Source organism: Lactuca virosa, chromosome 5, assembly GCF_052849685.1.
Source record: "Lactuca virosa cultivar CGN04683 chromosome 5, Lactuca_virosa_CGN04683_v6, whole genome shotgun sequence".
In the NCBI taxonomy this organism is placed as follows: Eukaryota; Viridiplantae; Streptophyta; class Magnoliopsida; order Asterales; family Asteraceae; genus Lactuca; species Lactuca virosa.
In genome coordinates this window covers 189,215,596-189,238,594 of record NC_136430.1, presented here as the reverse complement: position 1 = coordinate 189,238,594, position 22,999 = coordinate 189,215,596, and the positions used below count along the sequence as shown (strand labels likewise).

Sequence of the window (22,999 nt, the reverse complement as noted above, 5' to 3'; positions counted from 1 at the left end):
GCAAAAGTGTTTGAAGGATCTATCTCCAAAATTTAAATGGACATTGATGATGGCAACAATGGTAGTCCAGAAAAGGTTTCTCTTCAAAATGGAAATGGATCGGCCAAGGTCAAACTGTTTGACCATATGGTAAAGGGAAAGGCTAATTCTGAGATAGTTTCATGTGCTAATCCTAAAAGGTCCATATGTTTTTATTGCCAATTGGAGGGGCATTGGTTGCGAAGTTGCCCAGACTACCTGAAAGATCTTAAAGATGGTAAAGTCAAGTCGTGTGATTCTACTTAAGGCACATCCATTATCTAACTTCATTATCTTAATAAGTTCCTATTCATAGATTCTTAATACATGATGTGGTGATCACATTTTGATGTTTTGCAGTATCTAAGCGAAAGAAGGAAGCTTAAGAAGAGTGAGTTGAATCTGATCGTGTGAGAGATGAATTTTGGTATTGTAGTAAATGTTTTTTATTCTTTTTTTTTGGATTAATTCTTTTTTATTAGAATATTACTTTTAATTTATTATTTTTTATATAATAAATATTATTTTTTATATTATTAATTTATTTTTATTTTCTAATATTGATTCTTTTTAATTTTATTTGTTCCACCACAAAGTTGTCGGAGTACGCAAAAGCATCGCCTGCTCGTCAACGAAAATTGTTGGGATCACAACCAAAAACCTTTATCGGAGGTCCGACGTAAACCCTACTAACTTTTTCCATCCAACATCCCCGGTAGCCACTTACGACAATCTCACACAATGCGCAACAAACTCCTATAAACATTAAAAGTGGTGGTTGTGATCGGGTGGTGGTAGTTGTGTTAATGCTGGCGACTACCGTCATCATTGGTTGGAAAAGGTTGGTGCGTTTCTGTCCGACCTCCGATGAAGATGTATTGTAGTGATCCTGATGATTTTTGATGATGAGAGGCAACACTTTTGCGTATACTGACGACTTTGTGGTGGAACTACTAAAATTAAAAAGAATTAATAGTATACATTAATAATAAACTAATAAACTAATAATCCAACAAAATAATATTTACTATATAAAAAATAATAAATTAAAAGTAATATTCCAGTAAAAAGAATTAATCCAAAAAAAAGAATTAAAAAGTTAACTAAAAAAAATTAATAATCTGATAATGTAATATTTATTAGGATATAAATATTATATATTAAAAATAATATTTATTAATATATAATAATCCATTAAAAAAGAATTACCCTAATAAACAAAATTAACCAAAACATATTAGTAATTCAATATAATAATATTTATTAATATATAAATATTATATATTAATAATAATATTTGTTCATATATAATAATCCATTAAAAAAGAATTTCCCCAATAAATAAAATTAACTAAAATAAATTAATAATCCAATATAATAATATTTATTAATATATAAATATTATATATTAAACATAATATTTATTCATACATATAATAATCCAATTAAAATATCCAATAACAAAGATATTAAAAAATTTAATTAAAAGAAATTAATAATCTAATAAAACAATATTTATTAATATATAAATATTATATATTAAAGATAACATTTATTAATATATAATAATTCAATAAAAATAAAAAGAAGATGTGTAAAAATTGTCATTGTAGTTTGGTTGTAGAAATGGTCTCTGATGATAAAATAGTTATTTTAAAAAAGTTATCAGTCAAGCTGTTAAAGTTAACGGAAGAGGAACCAAAATCACAACAAAACTTGTTGAAAAGAAGAAAATCTACAACTTTTCAAAGGTTTGGACCTTAATCACGTAAAATAAGAAACCACAAGGACTTTTTTTGCAGATTTGTCCTTTTTGAACAATTTCACCCGTTAATTTTTAAACGAATAATTAACATATATAAAGTGTTGAATTCTCTCTGAACTAAAATGAATATCCGGTTACAAATACATAAAATGTTTCACCGGGGACATCATCAACTACCGACTACAAAACTTTATAAATTTTCCACATTGCATTCGAATTAATCATGACAACAACAATCAGAACATTAATATGCAAAAGAGTGAATATATTAAATATTGTTTTACACAACAAAGGTATACTTCCTTACACTTAACTGGAGGTAGTTGCAAAAATTCAATGTTTAACAACTTTTACTTGAAATAGCGTCCAAGCATGTATGAGCATGTTTTGATAAAGCCACCTTTAATTGAACACCGGTTTCTCGGTGAACTCCCAAGATCCTGCATAATCTTCTGGAACAGGAAGATTAAGTTCTGAGCAAACAAACTGGATTATTTTCGCGACCAAAGGCCCGAAAGACAACTTATTTAGGGTCACTACAATCGAAAATCGGTTATTTATGTCACAATATCCCGTCGAACCACCTAAGCCTGCATGACCAAACCCAATCATCGAACCATCAATGGTGTTAATCCTATGAAACCCTAACCCGAATTTTCCATTCGGTAATATTAAATCTTTATTAACTCCGTTTCCCAAGAACAAATCATGAAGTTTTGATTTTTGAGTGCTAAAGATTTTACTATCTATTTCATCATTTGTGTTATCGCTTTCAAGCACTTCAATGTTAAGATCAGATTCAGGATTAGGATTAGTGGTGTGACTGTCAGTAGTGGTGGGGCGATGAGGGTGGCTTCCAAGTGGTGGGAGGGAGGAGGATTGGCTGGGAGGGACAACACCACCATCCACAAGGGCGGCATAGTAGCGGGCTAATGCACGGGCAGAGAAGTGTCCATTAGACGCAGGTAGTATGGCACAACGAACATTGAGAGTGTTTGATGAGGTAATAAGGGCTTCAAGTATGTTGGGCACAAATGACGAAGGCACGTGAGACCTAAACTCAGTGGTTGCTATTAATGCGGAGAACATACTAAATTCAGTTGTATCATACGTAAGAGTTGCCAAACGAGATTCCACACCTGTATTCCAAAAAAAAAAAAAACCAAAATTCCTTACAAACTACCAGACAGACACCACAATTAAAAAAAACATTTGTATTTCTAAAAACACTTAAATATTTTTATAGCGATTAAACTATTTTATTTGAGAAATTAAATATTCTCCTACTTTTTATTTCTACCAATCCTCCTACCCATTTAAATAATGACATATGTCATATTAGTATCCTAAAATATCATTAAATTTCATTAAATGAACATTAAATGTTACACATGTCACCATTTAATTGGATAAGATGATATATAGGAACAAAAAATAGGAGGATATTTAATTTCTCTATTTATTTTTCTAAAACCCCATTACCCTAGTTGCCTAGTGGTATCCGGTGTTGCCCTTCCTCATTGAGGTTGAGGGTTCAAGTCTCGTCGTGGATATAGGTGGATTTAAGGTGTAATTTAAGAGTATGTTATATTTGCCATTTCAAAAAAAAAAAAATTACCCTAGTTTAGAGCCGGCAAAAATCGACCCAACCCACTAACCCAACCCGAACCCAACCCAAAATTAGCAGGTTGGGTTGAGATTTTCAACCCATTTAAGTTAAATGAGTCAACCCATCTAACCCATTTAATTAAATAGATTGGATCGGGTACAACGTATCAACCCGTTTTCAACCCACCAACCCATTTAACTTTAATTTATATTTAATTTAATAATTATTTAAATATTATCATGTATTAATCTCAGCATTAGTTTATAAATTACAATGTTCGTATTATTATTTATGTTTTAAAAAAAATGGAATCCTAATTCGTAACTTTTTTCTTGGCACCGACAACACTAGCCACTCTAAAAAATCACTTAGAAATTACATAAATTTAATGTTATTTGAATTTGTATATGTGAATTGAAATTGTGTTTTTTCATACTTTGAAATTTTATTTAGGTCTATAACTACTTTAAGTGGTGTAATCTTTAGTTAATTTGTTTATTTATTTTTATTTTAAATGGTTCAACCCAAATTTAACCAAGTTATTTAATAGGTTGGGTTGGGAACCACATAAACGGGTCAACCCGGTGACAACCTATTTATCTGAAAGGTTGGATTGGGTTGGGAATATCAACCCATTTAAATAAGCAGGTTGGGTTGAGTTGAAATTTTCAACCCAATTAATAAATGGGTTGAACCCAAACCCAACCCAGGTCGACCCATTGCCAGCTCTACCCTAGTTGCCTACTTTCCCTTTATATTAGGACAAAATACAAAAAATATAACACCACCGTTTAGTAGTTAAAAAAGAAAGTACTAGTTTTTAACGATTTAGTCCCTGACGTATTATATCGGTCAAAAAAGTATACCGGATTAATAGCAACAAAAAATAGTCTTAGGGGGTGTTTGGTACAGAAAAATAGAATTGTAGCAAAGAATGGAAATGCAGGAAAAAGAATTAACCTGAAGAAAGAGAATTAATTCCACTGTTTGGTAGAACTAGGGATACCATTAGAGAAATGTTTATAAGAATCATTTCTCTTGTTTGGTTGTATTAAGTAGTGAAATGGAAATGAGTTTTTTATGTTGTTTATTCATTTTCAAAGTCAGTTTTTGTTCGTTGATTTTTTCATAAAACTCACCAGGATGAATCCCTATGTAAAACTCGCCTTCCAAGTTAAGTGGGCGAACAAAAGCTTCCTCAAGAATATCTTGAAACTTCCTCCCGGATGCATGCTGCACGTACAAGAACGTATACGCCAATGAAAATAATTAAACAAAAATGAAGATATGTCATCATTCTTTTAATTTCATGCTCAAGGCAAGCAGAACACAAAGAGGCATCAAGGACTAGAGCCAATTTGTTATAAAATAGGTTACACCACATTTAATGTGCATTGGACTGAGAAGTGAAGCGAGATCAATGAGATAAAAATTCTAACTTTTTGTACCACCTAAAAAAGATAGAACAAGGTGGGACACAAACTTTTGAGTAAATAAATCTCTTGTTGATGCAAATGATGAAAATGGTCTCCTTATCATTGAAAATAGCTCTTGAAAAAAGGAAGATGTGTGCAATGTTACCTCAATGATCGCACCACATAGCCAACCATACGACAGATAATGATATATTTGTTTATGACCGGGTTCAGTCTCTGGTACAACTGTCGCAATGCGTTTTACACACTCATCCCAATCACAGAATAATATAGGATCATCTTCAACAATCACAGAAAGAGCATCGTGTAGACCAGATGTATGATTAAGTATATGATGAACCTGCAAGAGAAAGGAAAGGTGACGTCACTCTTATATATGCATGGATATAGAATTGCAACATTATAAAGAAAACAAATATACATAAACAAGATATCTCGCCTAACTTGTTTCACATATTATTTATGCAAAACGGGTTATTCCTAAACTATGTTTTAGGGTTTCACTAATGTTTGTTCTAGTGGAATCAGATTATAAAGATAACATTTAGAATAAGGGAATATACAGATTTGGGAGGAGGAGAACCTTTATCTCAAATTTTCCATTGGTTCCAAATTCCGGCCAAATGTTTGCAACATTTTCGTCAAACTTCAGTTTCCTATGATGAGAATACGCATATGTTAATGTTTGTTTAGTGTCATGATAGCTCCTTCTTTTAAGGGTATTAAAACTATAAAATTGACAAAAGTACCCTTTATCAGCCAGCCAATGTATCATTCCAGCGGTGACGCCTTTAGTTACAGAGAAAACTGGAAATAAGGTATCAGGCTGAACTGGACGAGGGTCCTCTTTTCCCATGACTCCAGCTGAAGTATCAATTATCACTTTCCCATCTTTGTAGGCACAAACCTAAGAAACACAAAGATCAGATCAGACTTTGTTTTACAACTCACAGGTAAACCAAAGACTGAAGATGATAACGAGGCCATTAACATCTTTTGCACAGACGAGAGAGAACGAAAGCACCTTGTTGCACCTTTTTAGGTTAAACAGATTTGGTGACGTAGTATTGTGATATAATAAGCCAATTATATGAGGGAAGAGGTATGCACCTGAATTCCAAGTATTCTTTCAGCATTCCCTAATTCCACCAAGAGACGCCTCAGCTTGGCTTCTACATCAGAATGGATTGGACTGTCATATACCCATTTTGCATTGGAGGATGGTTCGTTATTCATGTTGCTGAAACATAATTTATAGCTAGTAAACAACGATATGAATATGATATGACCAAATACGATATTGAAGAATCAATAGCGACTGGTTATATTGAAAGTTGAAACAAAATCATATTCATACCTTTGGAGAACAGTTTTAGCAAAAGGTCTCGCAATATTTAGATAAGCTTATGCTAATGTTAATCTATGATGAAGCCCTGAAACGATGTCAATTGTCATTGTCAAGCACATTTAAATACTCATCTCGAGTATTATTGTAGTATGAGGTGGAAATTGAAAAAGAAATAAACTAACTAATGGGATTAAAGCATTTTCAATAATGACAGTAGGTTGCTTCCCCATCGATCTCCAATAGCAAAGATTCGGTTTAGTCTTTTTACTCTATTAAACAAAGACAAAAAACACTATTTCTGAAGATTCGTTTATTGACATGCAGGATAAATTATAGAATGATAGGTAGGTAGCCTCCAAATTAGACATACTCTGCTTTCATATTTCTTTACGACAAATATAGTAGTTGGTTTTTTTTGGCAATACTTGTTTTGATCTATCTGCCATTAGATAATGAGAGTACAACGGTAGATAGAGCTTGATAAACGACAAACCAAAACTTGATCAGGGTTAGAAGACATTTTTTCTTTAACACTGGTGTTTAGCTCTCTATTATACAAAGTTACAAATCCTTTTTCCGAATTTCCATAAAGCTTAATAATGGACATCATGGTCTAGCCACATAGATTCAACAGTGGGCCTTGTCCACACGTATAAATTTTAGCTTTTATATATATATATATATATATATATATATATATATATATATATATATATATATATATATATATATATATATATGTTCCAATGAGAACATTTTTCCCGTGAGAACATTTGAAAACAATTTTAACCCATTACTTTAAATCTTACTATAAACAAATAAAAACTACCTACCCCAACACCACCCCACCAATATACGTTAGTACGTCTTTTTAATTTCGCCGGACCACCATTAAGAGCACTGGACAGCCGCCGGAACTGCCATATCTCCGCCATCGGCCATCTAACTGTCGGACCACTGTTGAAAGCGTCGTTTCTCCGCTCTCTAGGAATCTGCTTCACCTCCTCGTCTCATTTGAACCACTTATCATACCTACTTTCTTTAGATATGGATTTGAAGTTGAAGGCACCAGATCTGGTTCGCGGTCTCCACGATACAGATCAAGAATCTGGAGAAATGTTCACCGGAATGAAATGTTGTCGCGTTGGAGGTAAAATTGGGGAGATCTGACTGCGTGATTTCGATTTTGGGAGCTGAAAAGCAAGTGGTGGTATGATAAATAATCTAATCTTCCGAAGGTACTATCACTACTCTCTCTCTCTCTCTCATTAGCACATTCTAGTTTGATTTGTACTCTGATCAGGAAAACAATGGATCTGATCGAATTAATTATGAGTCAGATTCATGATATTGTGAAATCTAACATGGTTCCATTTATAATCATGAATCGTTTCTTCTTTATGTTAATTGTTCGTGTCAATGATAAATGAAAATAGTAAGCTCTAGGGGCTGTATTGGAGTCTATTAGAGAGTTAATGATCACTATAGGATTTCATGCACACAAGGTGTTTGTCATATTGTCTGAAAGAACCTAATAAGTGTAAAAGTGGCATTTTATGTGAAAATCCTTAACTTTGAACTCTCATTAAGCCAAACATTAAGGTCCTTAGGTTAAATTGAATTTCACATCTCAATATCCTAATGAGTAACCAACAATCATGTTAAAAGTGATAAACTTAAGGCTTAACCATTAAGTACTTAATAGAACACCAAAAGTGATTTAAAAGCTATTATGATCAATTTTCCCAAATCTGTCCTCTAACTTCTAAAATTCGTTCAAGTCAGTAGGAACACCTAAAAATCATGAGACTTATTTTTCTGGAAATATTATTGTGTCTAGTTTCTTCAAACTTTGAATCACATTTCGAAATTCCATATTCTTGAGGGGTAAAATTGGCAATCTTCTCAGTTTGGTCCATGCTGTCACAGATTTCATGCATTGTCTTCAAAAAATCATAATAAATTAATCCGAACTCCAAATGCCAAAATTCCAAAGCCTATAGTTAGATATGGATGTATAGTTTCCTACATATAAAGGGTTTGATGTAATTCTTAGTAGATTGGTACAGTTTATTCCTATAGTGTTGAGTGGTCCAGAATGTGAAAGCTTAAAGTTATGAACTTGTAAATTTAATATAAAATCAACCAAAAGTCATTAGAACGAGATCTTTATATTTCTGAAAAGATAAAAGAGGGAACTTTACCAATATTATTTTATTGAAATTTAATAATGGATTGAAAGGTAAGAAAACATATCCCAAACAGTGGACTACAATCAAAGAGAAAATAAGAAAATATATACATAAGTTTTATAAGAGTAATACAACAAAGCACAAGCTAAATAATGTTATAATTGTTGTGTAGGTTCTTGAAAAGGAAAAGATCTATCTTGCTCACGCTAGCTGATTTTCAAGTTCAATGAGGTGAGTTACACTAAGTCTCCTATTACGTGTACATAATCACATATGATTTATGTGACTAAGATTCATTTTCACGTTCTCGATTCAATAATTATTTTTTTTCCACTTTAATCATATGTGATTAAATACATTTAATCAGATGTGATTATATTTTTCTAATCACATATGATTTATTTGGAAAAAACGAATCCTGTCTATATCAATCATATGTGATTGGATACATACAATCACATATGATTATATACACGATAACAAATATTGAACCAAGAACACGAAAATAAATCTTTATCCAAATTAATCATATGCGATTAAATACATCTAATCACATGTGATTATATGAATCTAATCACATATGATTTATGTGGACACAATTCATTTTCGCTTTGTCGATTCAATAGTTGTTTTCATGTATTTTATCACATGTGATTATATGTATAATCATATGTGATTAAGTACATGAGCACAACTATTGAATCGAGAAGGCAAAAATGAATCTTGTCCACCTCAAATCATATGTGGTTATATACATATAATCACATGTGATTAAATACACAAAAGAAATTATTCATCAAAACCGCAAAAACAAATATTGTCTACATAATCATATCTGATTAAATACATATAATCACATATGATTATATGTATCCAATCATATATGATTTATGTGGATATGATTCAGTGTCACATTCTCGATTCAGCAATTGTTCTTTGTCAACTGTAATCATATGTGATTAAATACATATAATCAAATATTGTCTACATAAATCATATCTGATTAAATACATATAATCACATGTGATTATATGTATCCAATCATAAATGATTTATGTGGATACGATTCATTGTCACATTCTCGATTCAGTAATTGTTCTTTGTCAACTGTAATCATATGTGATTAAATACATATAATCACATTTAGTTATATGTATCTAATCACATATGATTTGTATGGACAAAAAATAATGATGTCATAAATCACACGTGCTTAGATACATATAACCACATATGATTATATACACAAGAACAACTATTGAACCGAGAACACAAAGATAAATATTGTCCACAATTATCACATGTGATTATATGTATCTAATCACATGTGATTATATGTATCTAATCACATAGAATTTATGTGGAAAATATTCATTTTCGCGTTCTCGATTCATTTGTTGTTCTTGTGTATTTAATTACATGAGATTATATGTATCTAATTAGATATGATTTATATGGACAATATTCTTTTTCACATTCTTGTTCAATAGTTGTTCTTGTACATTTAATCACATATGATTTCTGTACACAAGATTCATTTTCGCATTTTTGATTAAATAGTTTTTCTTTTTGCACATTAATCATATGTGATTAATACATAAAATCACATATGATTAAATACATAAGAAAAATATTGAATCATGAATATTATCAATATAAATCATATGCGATTTGATACATATAATCACATGTGATTAAGTACATGAGTACAACTATTGAATTGAGAAATAAATAATGAATCTTGTCCACATAAATCATATCTGATTAAATACATATAATCACATATGATTAAATATATTAGAACAATTATTGAATCGACGCAAGAATAAATATTTTCCATACGAATCATATGTGATTAAATAAATATAATCATATGTGATTAAATACACAAGAACAACTATTGAATCAACACGTGAAAACAAATATTGTCCATGTAAGTCATATGTGATTAAATACATATAATCACATGTGATTTAATACACGATGCCAATTATTAAATCGAAAACACGAAAATAAATACGGCCCACGTAAATAATATTTTATTAAATACGTATAATCACGTGTAGTTATATGTATCTAAGCACATATGATTTACGTGGAAAATATTCATTTTTGCATTCTCGATTCACTAGTTTTTCACGTGTATTTAATCACATGTGATTATATTTATTTAATAGCATATAACTCATATATGATTTGATACATATAATCACATGTGACTCGATACATATAATCACATGTGATTATATACAAGAGAAAACGTAATGAATCAAAAACACAATAACAAATCTTTGTAGGTGGGGGTGGGGTGGTGGCGGTGGTTGGTGGAGGCGGGGTGGTGGTGATTGGTGGTGCTGGTGTGTGGTGATGGGTGGTGGTGGGTGGGTGATAGTGACGGGTGGTGGTTTTGGTGGGTGATGGGTGGGTGTGGGTGGTGGAGGTAATTCATTTTTGCTTTGTGATTATATGAATCTAATCACATATGATTAAATACATCTAATCACATGTGATTATATGAATCTAATCACATATGATTTATGTGGACATAATTCCATTTTGCTTTGTCGATTCAATAGTTGTTCACATGTATTTTATCACATGTGATTATAGGTATAATCGTATGTGATTAAGTACATGAGCACAACTATTGAATCAAGAAGGAAAAAATGCATCTTGTCCACCGCAAATCATATATGATTATATACATATAATCACATGTGATTAATTACACAAAAGCAATTATTCAGTCGAAACCACAAAAATAAATATTGTCTACATAAATCATATCTGATTAAATACATATAATCACATGTGATTATATGTATCCAATCATATATGATTTATGTGGATGAGATTCATTGTCACATTCTCGATTCAATAATTGTTCTTTGTCCACTGTAATCATATGTGATTAAATAACTATAATCATATGTGATTATATGTATCTAATCACATATGATTTATATGGACAAAAAATAATGATGTCTATATAAATCATATGTGATTAGATACATATAATAACATATGATTATATACACAAGAACAACTATTGAATCGAGAACACAAAGATAAATATTGCCCACATATATCATATGTGATGAAATGCATATAATCACATGTGATTATATGTATCTAATAACATAGAATTTATGTGGAAAATATTTATTTTCGCGTTCTCGATTCAGTTGTTGTTCTTATGTGCTTAATTACATGAGATTATATGTATCTAATTATGGACAATATTCATTTTCACATTCTTGTTCAATAATTGTTCTTGTACATTTAGTCACATATGATTTCTGTACACAAGATTCATTTTCGCGTTTTTGATTAAATAGTTTTCCTTTTTCCACATTAATCATATGTGATTAATACATACAATCACATATGTTTAAATACATAAGAAAAAAATATTAACTCATGAATATTATCAATATAAATCATATGTGATTTGATACATATAATCACATGTGCTTAAGTACATGAGTACAGCTATTGAATTGAGAAACAAATAATGAATCTTGTCCAGATAAATCATATGTGATTAAATACATATAATCACATGTGATTAAATATATTAGAACAATTATTTAATCGACGAAAGAATAAATATTTTCCATTCGAATCATATGTGATTAAATATATATAATCACATGTGATTAAATACACAAGAACAACTATTGAATCAACACATGAAAATAAATATTGTCCATATAAATCATATGTGATTAAATACATATAATCACATGTGATTTAATACACGATGCCAATTATTAAATCGAAAACACGAAAATAAATACGGCCCACGTAAATAATATTTTATTAAATATATATAATCACATGTAGTTATATGTATCTAATCACATATAATTTACGTAGACAATATTCATTTTTGCATTCTCGATTCACTAGTTTTTCACGTGTATTTAATCACATGTGATTATATGTATTTAATAACATATAAATCATATATGATTTTATACATATAACCACATGTGACTCGATACATATAATCGCATGTGATTATATACAAGAGAAAACCTAATGAATGAAAAACACAATAACAAATCTTTGTAGGTGGGGGTGGGGGTGGTGGCGGCGGGTGGTGAAGGCGGGGTGGTGGTGATTGGTGGTGATGGTGTGTGGTGATGGGTGGGTGGTGGCGGGTGGTGGTGGTGGTTATGGTGGGTGGGTGGTGGTGATGGCGGGTGATAGCGGGTGGTGGATAGTGATGGGTGGTGGTTGGTGGTGGTGGGTAGTGATAGGTGGTGGTGGCAGGTGGTGGTTGGTAGTGGTGGTGGTTGTGGTGGGGGTGGCGGGTGGTGGTGGGTGGTGGCTAGTGACGGGTGGTGGTGGTTGGGTGGTGATGGTGGTGGGTGCTGATGGTGATGGCGAGTAGTGGTTGGTGGTGGTGGGTAGTGATGGGTGGTAGGTGGTGGTTGGTGGTGGTGGTTTGTAATGGGTGGTGGTTGGTGGTGGTGGGTAGTGATGGGTGGTGGGTGGTGGGTGGGGGTTGGTGGTGGGTAGTGGGTAGTGATGGGTGCTGGTGGTGGTGGGTAGTGATGGGTTGTGGTGACGGGTGAAGGTTGGTAGTGGTGGAGGTGGGTGGTGGTGGTTGTGGGTAGTGGTGGTTCGTGGTGGTGGGTGGTGGTGGCGGGTGGTGGTGATGGGTGGTAGTGGCGGGTGGTGGTGGCGGGTGGTAGGTAGTGGTTGTTGGTGGTGATGGCGGGAGGTGGGTGGTGGTGGTTGTGGTGGGTGGGTGATGGTGGGTGGTGGGTAGTGGTTGGTGGTGGTGGGTAGTGGTAGGTGGTGGTGGCGGGTGGTGGTGATGGGTGGTAGGATGTGGTTGTTGGTGGTGGTGGTTGGTGGTGGTGGTGGTGATGGGTGGTAGGTAGGGGTTGTGGGTGGTGGTGGCAAGCGGTAGAGGTGGGTGGTGGTGGCAGGTGGTTGTGGTTGGGTGGTGATGGTGGTGGGTGGTGATGGTGGTGGTTGGTGTTGGTGGTGGGTGGTAGTTGGTGGTGCTGGTTAGTGATGGGTGGTGGTGGTGGGCGGTGTTGGTTGGGTGGTGAGTGGTGTTAGTTAGTGAGTTTTTTAATTGTTTGTAATTATTTTTTGATTTATATGAATATTATTTTATAATTTTAATTAAAAAAATTGTGTTTTTCAAATTTGTTCTCAAATGTTCTCGCGATAAGAAATGTTCTCGATTGAACGCTCCCATATATATATATATATATATATATATATATATATATATATATATATATATATATATATATATACATGTCAAAAGGACATTAAAACTATTCTTTTATTAGAATATATATATATATATATATATATATATATATATATATATATAAGTTCAATTGAGAAAATAAAAAAGGTTGAGAATAGGGGAATCATTCTCAGCCAAACATTTATCTAACATTGTCACACCCCGAAACCGAAGGCGGAAACGTTCCGGGGCGGAGGACGTCATGCGTAGTATCACAACAGTTGTATCATAGTAAGCATAGTAAACACAACCATTACATTATAATAAGAATATTTACATTGTTCAAAAACATGGTTTATACATGTCAGTATATATAGCAAAAGTAAAAGATGTGACTTCAGGATGTTCCATCTTCTCCAAAAGTTGGCAAAAGTACCTGCCTATTGATGCCCTGAGAATACAAGCAGTTTTAAAATATCAACATAAAGCTGGTGAGTTCATAAGCAGTTAATTCTGGTGAAAGGAATGTTTCCTTGATTCTTTGAAAAGTTGTTTCCCAAGAAAAATCCCATATTTTCTTATGAAAGAGTTTTGATTATCCATTAGTTACACATTAAACAGACTATTTACGAAAGATTAAGTTATCCCAGAAAATTCCATATTTTCTTAATGGTTGATAGTTGATTATCCATACGCGAGTATCTACCATACTCGGACAACAGTTTTCTTTTCGAAGCTCTGGTTACACCCAAAGGAGTATATTAGCCGTATTTTCGAAGCTCTGGTTACACCCAGAGGAGTATATTGGAAAAGTAAATTCTCGTTACCTAAGTTGTGAGTGTCATAACCATACTTTGACTGGATAAGGCACGAACGGGGGCTAGTATCTTTTTAAGACTTTGTCACCCCTGAACCTCACGATTCCGCTGTAGCTAGCAGCGAGGGTGCGGCATAGTCAGTCCCGTACAGATCTATACTCAATAGTCACGCTCTCCCTCCAAGAGATTCTGGTTATAAGTCGTAGTCCTCCACTCACGAATCCGGGGGAGTGTTACCAAGGACATGTCTCAAACTTAGCCTAACGAATTTACAATTAATAGTACGAAAATACTGTTTATGATTTGCAAGAATCCTTTATGAGACAATACATATTATGATAAGATTCACAAGTTCCTTGCTTTAGATTTGAAAACTGTTTCTACGAGTTGATTTCTTAATCGAGTGGTAAAACGGTTTTCTGTGTTAAAAGCATACTGAACATATAATTATTTTAAACAAAATAATATATTTGAGCACAAGTTTCCTTGTACTTTTTGCTTGTATTCCCCCCCTTGAAAACATGAAAAATTCGGAAAAGTATAGGGGTATGAACTCACAGATTGACGTGGGATCCGAGTGTAAGTTGTTGGGAATTTTTGAGTGTCAATAAAAGCCTTGGACACAAACGGATCCTATTTAGCATGAAGAAGTTAATATATATACATTAGGTGAGGGCATAACACTATTCGTTATGGAAGGAAACCACCTTAGGGACTAGGAAACACTTAAAACTAAGTGTTAGAATCACATGTGATTGAAAATGGGGAGTTTACGGTCGAAAAAGGAGTTTACGGTTCATGGGCTTACGGTCCATGAGTTTACGGTCGTAAAAGGGGTTTACGGTCCAGGTGTTTACGGTCGTAAAAGGTGTTTACGGTCCAAGTGTTTACGGCCGTAAACACTTCGACGAGAAGTGCGATTTTCGGTGTTTCAAGGCCCTTTCTAGTCTTCTGGAAGTGTTCTAAGCTTAGTTTCTATGTTTAGGAGGGTGTTGTGGCAACTTTGTGCCACTTAAATAGAGTTTACGGTAAAGGGAGATTGCCTTGACCGTAAACACCCTTCTGGTCACGATTTCTAGGTGTTAACAAGTGATTCTTGTATCCAACAAGCTAAGGGTAGAGTACTTACGAAATAGAAGCTTGAAAGGGCAGTTAGAGTCCCAAAAACACTAGTGTGTGTTCTTGGTGTTCTTGGTGAAAGAGAAAATCTAGAAAAATGATGAGATTTATGAGCTAAGAACATGGATTTGCCACTAGAAATGAGATAGAAACATAATCAAGGTGAAGAATCACTTACATTCTTGAGGATCTTTGAGAAAAATCGAAGTTTGTAGAGAGAGAGTAGAGAGAGAAAGCCTTCTGGAGTATGTAAAGTGAGAAATGGAGGCCACTCATCCCTTATATAGGGGTGAGTTTACGGTCAGGAGGTGGGGGAGGGTTTACGCTCGTAAACAGTGTTTACGGCCGTAAACAGAGTTTACAGTCGTAAACCGGGTTTGCGGCCGTAAACTCCTTTTGAAGAGTCGTTTGGCCCGAATGCTATGTTTCGACTTAGAAAACTTCATTTTCAAATACGGAAGTCGATCGAACTGAGTTTAGAATATTCCGTTAGACTAAAAATTATACTAACGTGAACGGAAATAAATTCGAAAAGATTTATTTAAACGTAAATTCCTTCCCAAACTATCAAATTTGACGGAATTAGATAAGAATCCAAATTTGATTAACGGAATTTTAGTAAGGATAACGGAAAAGTTTCGGGTTGTCACAAACATGTTCACCTTAAAAAAATGCGCTTGTGATTTTTCATTAAGGGTATCTTTGTAAAATAGCAACTTTTTTATATAGAACTTACCTGTTTGTTGTTATCAGTTTCCAATTTGATGATATCTTTAGCTCGTTTGAATCGGATATGAGGATTTCATTATCAAGATTCTTTTCTTTATATAACTCGTTAACAATTATACGTATTTTTTCCATTAATCGTGAAGTTTCGCATCTGTGTTTCAGTTTTCTTCTTCGTATTCAGTTTCCGATTTGATCAGGTATGTATATCGTTTGAATCGGATATATCGGAGTTCATTATCAAGATTATTGCTTTATATAATTTGTTTGGAATTACGTGTATTATTTTCGTTTTGGAGTTGTTTCATCGGAGTTCATTATCAAGATTATCAAGTTTCGAATATGTATTGGAGTTGTTTCATCAGATTTTTGTTATGTAGTTTGAGATATTTATTTCAAATCGGAGCTGATTTAATTTTCAATCGGATATATCGTTGTAGTTTTTTCGCTCTGAATTGAGAGAGATTGCTTAATTACATCATCTGATCGAGTTGATTTAAGTTTCTTTCAGATATTTTGTACGTTGAGGTGAGATATATTCGAAATTAACCAGGTTTTCATATTTACGACTTTTTTTTTTGTGAGATATATTCGATATTAAGATTGTTTTTTTTATCTATTTATACAGATCATTTGGTTTATTATGTCGAATTCTGGTATTATTGATGGTGATTTGTATTCTTCTATGTGTGAGAGTGAAGAAGAAGATGTTGAGAACTCATTTTTTGAAGGTATCAGTTATTGAATTATTTTGTGGTTTTTAATTTTGTTGATTATCATTTATTGACATATGAATATGTTAATATGAATAAATTGTTGTCTTATTCATATATGAATAAACGTGTGATAATTGTAATTTCCAATTTATTATTATTTTCGTTTTATTTATATATGAATAAGTTATGTTTATTTTATATATTTTGAATCCTCATGAATTGTACGTATTCATATATGAATGTTTTATTAATCCATTAATAAACATTGTTTTTTGTTTTATTCATATGAATTTCATGTATTCATATATGATTGGTTTATTCATATATGACTGTTTTATTCATTCATTATTATATTGATTTAAATTTATAATTTTTTAGGTGGTGAATCTTCGACTTCAGCAGATGATGCGCAATATTGCGGTGATATAATTGGAGAACATGTCTATAAGCCAGATGTACCTGTTCAACTTATTCCATTTAAAGGTTTAATCTTCAAATCATTAAAGTTGGCCATCAAAATGTATTCAGAGTATGATGAAATTGGTGGTTTTGATGTGAGACTGAGCACGCAATCAAGGTTTGATAACAAGAGTATAAAGAAGAAACATGTTATATGTAATCGTGGTGGCAAACAGAAAAAGAAGTCTTGTGACACATTGGGTACAAGTGGTGTTAGGAGGAAACGAAGTTCAAATTCAAGAGTTATTGGTTGTCAAGCAAGGATTATATTTGAATCTGGGTATGGAACTCCAGATTATAAAGTTTTTCAGTTTGATGAACTTCACAACCATCCACTTGAGAAGAGAAGTCATTTAAAAAAAGTGAGACAAATGTCATATTCAGAAAAAGCGTTTATAATGCGTGCTTCCACATCAAAAATAGGCCCAACTATGGCTCATAAGTTGAGGGCAAGTCTGAGAGGTGGGTATGAGTTTGTAAAGCCCAAAGTAGTTGACTATAAAAATTTAAGGAGCGATATCAACAGGGTTATAGGTTATAAAGATGCCCAAATGATAGTAAACACAATGAATGACCGTCGAGCTCACTATCCAAATTACTCATTTGAGTTTAATTGTCAAGATAATGTTTTGGACTGTATGTTTTGGGCTGATGAAATGGAGAAGGCATATTATGCTGAATTTGGTAATGTTATCTCGTTTGATGCGACTTTCCGAACAAACAAGTAAGTTATTGTATCTACTTTTTTATTGCTTATTCATATACGAATATTTTAACTTTTACGTTCCATGTTCAGTTTTTATTGTTGAAATTATTCTAATAATATACCGTAATTGTATTCATACATGAATATTTTTATTTTTACTTATGAATACATCAAAAATTGACTTTAATGAACATTTTTTTTGTGTGTGTTAGGTATCGAATGATTTTTGTTCCATTTACTGCTATTGGCCATCATAAAAAATCAGTTACTGTTGGAGCGGGTTTGCTAAGCAATGAAAGCATTGAGTCCTACTCTTGGTTGCTTAAAGCGTTTCTTAAAACTCATGGGAAAGAACCAACACTTGTTTTAACCGATCAAGATGCTGCAATAAAACAAGCTATTGAGAATTTTTTCCTAATTCAAAGCACCGATTATGTATGTGGCATATAATGAAGAAGTTGAAAAACAAGGTATTATTTTAATATATTTCAAAATATGTTACATAGTATTTAATTATTCATAGATGAATATACTAAAATTTTCAAATATTAGTTTATTCATTTATGAATATTTATTGATATTTTACTTATTCATATTTATTCATTTACGAATAAATATAGAAGTTTTTATTTTTTTCTTTTAATACAAATATCAGATGATTTATTTACGAACACAGACTTTAGAAAAAGATTCTCGAAGCTTGTTTGGGACATTAATATGAAACCTGATGTATTTGAGGTGAAATGGGGTTTGCTTATGAAGGAATTCAATCTGGAAGACACGAGATGGTTTAAAGACATGTTTACAAAACGTGATTCATGGATATCTGGATATTTTAATGATATTGCAGTGTGTGGGTTGATGAAGACTACGTCGAGGTCAGAGAGTATGAATTCATTCTTTAATACCTACTCAGAAAGTGGTAATTTACTTTTGAATTACGACACTGCCATTCAAAAGCAAAGGAATACTCAACAAGAGCTTGATAAGGCATCAAAGAAAGCATCATATAAAATGCAAACACCTCGAGAAATAGAACTACAAGCATCAAAGGTTTATACAAGTACATTATTTTTTGAGGTGCAAAAGGAAATATATAAAACAAGTTTTTTCCTGTACATACTTGTACGTTGGTATTGAAGATGGGTGGGAAGTTTATATTGTGCAACACAACAACACTAAAAGCGAATTTAAAAATGAATTTAAGGTAATTTAATAGTTTTTTTTATGAAAAATGTAATGTTTATATATATATATTCATATATGAATACTTATATATGTTTGTTCATATATGAGTATTCATATATGAATGTAAATGTGCAATTTTTGTTAAAATTTTTTTTCATTTTTTATTATGTTTTTGTATCAGGTTGAAATAAAAGTTGAAGAGAAAGAAATAAGTTGTAGTTGTGAACATTTCAAGCGTATGAGTGTTTTATGCAGACATGCTTTTACAATAATGATGAGATGTGGTGTGAAAGAAATTCCTGAAAGGTACATTATGAAAAGATGGAGAAAGGATGTGATATCAAGAAATTATTGTTTTAGTTCTCTTCAATCTGATTCAGGGGATTGTGAGAATGTGAAGCTAGTCAACGATTCATATTATAATTTCGAATCATGTTTGGATATTGTAATAGATGACAAAAAGAAATTTGCTTTGTTTGCTGAGAAACAACAGATGTTGTTGAAGGAATTTGAGAGTGAGAGTGATTATACATCTGCTGGATTGAAAAGCAAGACGGATGCTGAAGTCGTATGCAAGCTTATGGGTGTTTCTATTCCTATTCCAAAAGAGATTAATATTCATGTTCCTCAAGTTCAAAGCAATAAAGGTTCTGGAATCAAGAAAAGAATTCCAAGTGCAGGTGAAGTAGTATATGAAAATTCTAAAAAAGAACATAGAATGTGTTCAGGATGTGGAAAACGAGTTCCTCACAATTTACGTACATGTCCGGTAAGAATTGCAGCTGCTCAATCAACAAAAGACATTTAGGGTTTTTGTTTTTGTTTTGTTTTTTTTTGTTTTGTTTTTTGGTTTTATTCATTTATGAATATATGCATATAATAACCATAAACAATAATATTCATGTATGAATAATACACATTAATATTGATATGGTAAATTGAGATTTAAAATATATGTTCTTTTAAAATGAATATATCATATTTGTTTTTTAAATAAGTTATATTAAATAAGTTATATTGATATGGTAAATTTATATGTGAAATACACATATTATTTGTAAATTATTCATAAATGAATACATAATATGTGGATTCATTTATCATTGAAGATGTTATTATTTACATATTAAAGGTGAATGAATATACAATGTTGGTATTCAATTATGAATAAACTTAAATAAAATTGAAAACTAGTATAAATGAATACAAATATGTGAACTTTGTTATACTAATAAATAAGTTATATTCATATCTGAACCTTTTATGTTCATATCTGAACTTTGTTATACTAACATATTACTCCTAACTTAATCATAAATGAATATATCATATTCGTATTCATTTATGAATAAATAGAAATAAACTTTGAAAATATTTGAATATAAAAAAATGACAGAAATAAGCTAACTTGTTTCTACTAATAAATAAGTTATATTCGTATCTGAAATTTTTTATATTCATATATGAACTTTGTTATACTGACATATTACTCCTAACTTAATCATAAATGAATATATCATATTCCTATTCATTTATTCATAAACATAAATAAACTTTGAAAATATTTAAGTATAAAAAATTGACTGAAATAAGCAAACTTGTTTCTATTACATAATCATTCAACACAAGATAATAAAACCTATTAATAAGCATTTCACAAACTATTTAAACGATGATCAATAACATTTAACAAACCATCTAAAACTTGTTTCGCAGAATCATCTTACATGTACTTCAAATTCATTCATCTTCAATACAAACAGTTCTATAGCATCACAAGCAATCATCAATATTCTTTTAACCTTTTTGAATTGTTTGCATAGCCTTGTATGCATGATCAGTACGCATTTTAAATTTAACTTTTTGATATTTTTCAACAAGATCCAACACCATAGCCTTCAACATGTTAATTTCAGAAGTTAGCATTCGGTGTGCATACCTTTTTTAAGCTTCTCTAAAGTAGTTTGTTGAATTGCACTTTCTTTATGAAGACTTGGTTTCAACTTTAAGAGTGGTTGTCCTATATAGGTCTCCATATGTCTCATTGCAAAGACGCTACAATCAACTTTGTTTTTAACTGTTCTCCATGACATTTCAAGTCGTTGGGGTGTGATACTTTCTTTTGAGATTGCATTTGCTCTTGGATGATTTATTTCTTTAAAGTATCTCACAAACAATTTTTTTTGATCATTAAATAAAATAAAAGTTAGATATGTAATAAATTGGTTCTTTTATGTTGTTGTGAATTGGGTACATACCAAAGGTTTCAATAGTACTCCGTATTTCCCTTCACAATCCCCCTCAACTGCACTGTTGTCCAAAATTTTAATTGATGGTTTCTTTAAGTTGAAGATAATCACAAAAATGTGAGCACTTCTAACAACTAGAAAGAATATCTATTTTTATGTATATAATGGCAAATATTTTGTTGATAAAAAATATATAAAAAAAAGTTTAATTAACATACCATGTGAATGTCTTTTATGTTCAAGATTTTTTTGTACCCATCGGTACTGTCATGAAAGTTATCCTTGAAATTTTCATACTTTCTTTCATCAGACAATGTTGAAGTTAGATAAGCATTCTGTAACCAATATAATTTTAAAGGATTAGTAAATTGTTAATCATAAATGAATACATCATGTTGATATAATAATCATAAGTATATACTAAAGATATTTATTTTTGATTATTAATCAAAGATGAATACATAATCATATGTGAATTTCAGTTGAATATACATAATTATATTAAAGAATACATCATGTTGGTATAATCATATGTGAATTTTAGTTGTAAAAAAATATAATATTCATAAATGAATACATCATATTGGTGTATTCATATGCAAATAAAGAAGAAATTAAGGTTAGAACATAAACTTACAGAAACTACAACTTTCAAGAAAAGTCTGTATGGTGAATTTCCAAAATCCCTTTCCAGTTCTTGGTGGTTAAGTAAATCAGCCCAAGTGTCTAAAACTTCTCCAAAAATCTCTTTGCTTGCATATAGACTTTCCATAATTGTTCTTTCTGTTATCTGACCATATTGTGTCTGGACAACAACATCTCTTCAAATATATAATCAAAATGTCATACATTATTATCTATATAATAATCATATATAAATGTATATAAAATAAAGTTACTTACGATGTATTCCCTTGCAAGTTGAACAACCACTCACAGACAATACTCTCCTGAAGTGTCAGTTTAGGTTTTGTGTCTATTATTTTGCATTTAAAAGGTGATTTGAAAGCATCGGCAAGCTTCTTCTCTCTTGGTTCATCCAGATCATGCTTTGATGGTCCTATTTCAGTAGGAATTGCTACAGAGATTGGTTTTGGAGTAAGAACATTTTTGTTTGCTAATCTGATAACAACCTTCTGATGGTCATCTTTGATTTGTTTCTTTGTAAGTGGTTTTTTTGGTGAAGATTCATTAGATTTTTTACTTGAAGTTTGATCTGAATCTTGACTGAGACCTAGACTAAAACTTGGATGAGTATCTGCATGCCAAGAGATTTATCATATAAATAGTTGTAAGTTAATTATAATTTTTTTTTTATATTTTGAAATGTTTTTCCAAATTGTTACCTCCTTCATTTCCTTTTGTCTTGTTAGCTTTTTGTCCTTTTTTGTTTTCATTTTTTGACTTTTTCTTTCCTGAAAGATAAAGAAAT

At 31.8% G+C, this 22,999-nt stretch overlaps 2 protein-coding genes across 2 annotated transcripts; one reads left to right on the top strand and one right to left on the bottom strand.

The window, feature by feature from the left end:
- Window positions 1–2,000: 2,000 nt before the first annotated feature.
- LOC145117105 (uncharacterized) lies at window positions 2,001–6,292 on the bottom strand. The gene is made up of 7 exons (XM_079053413.1): window positions 6,186–6,292; window positions 5,939–6,068; window positions 5,578–5,735; window positions 5,412–5,484; window positions 4,974–5,168; window positions 4,532–4,625; window positions 2,001–2,922 (listed from the first exon to the last, which is right to left on the bottom strand). The coding sequence occupies exons 2-7, from the start codon at window positions 6,062–6,064 to the stop codon at window positions 2,186–2,188; spliced, it is 1,383 nt and encodes a 460-aa protein (XP_078909539.1). The 5' UTR covers window positions 6,065–6,068; window positions 6,186–6,292; the 3' UTR covers window positions 2,001–2,185.
- Window positions 6,293–7,223: 931 nt separating this feature from the next.
- LOC145112160 (protein FAR1-RELATED SEQUENCE 5-like) lies at window positions 7,224–20,126 on the top strand. The gene is made up of 8 exons (XM_079048369.1): window positions 7,224–7,326; window positions 16,415–16,449; window positions 16,878–16,980; window positions 17,344–18,148; window positions 18,343–18,572; window positions 18,786–19,193; window positions 19,273–19,337; window positions 19,500–20,126. Exons 1-8 carry the CDS (start codon window positions 7,224–7,226, stop codon window positions 20,124–20,126), a joined length of 2,376 nt encoding a protein of 791 aa, XP_078904495.1.
- The last annotated feature ends 2,873 nt before the right edge of the window (window positions 20,127–22,999 follow it).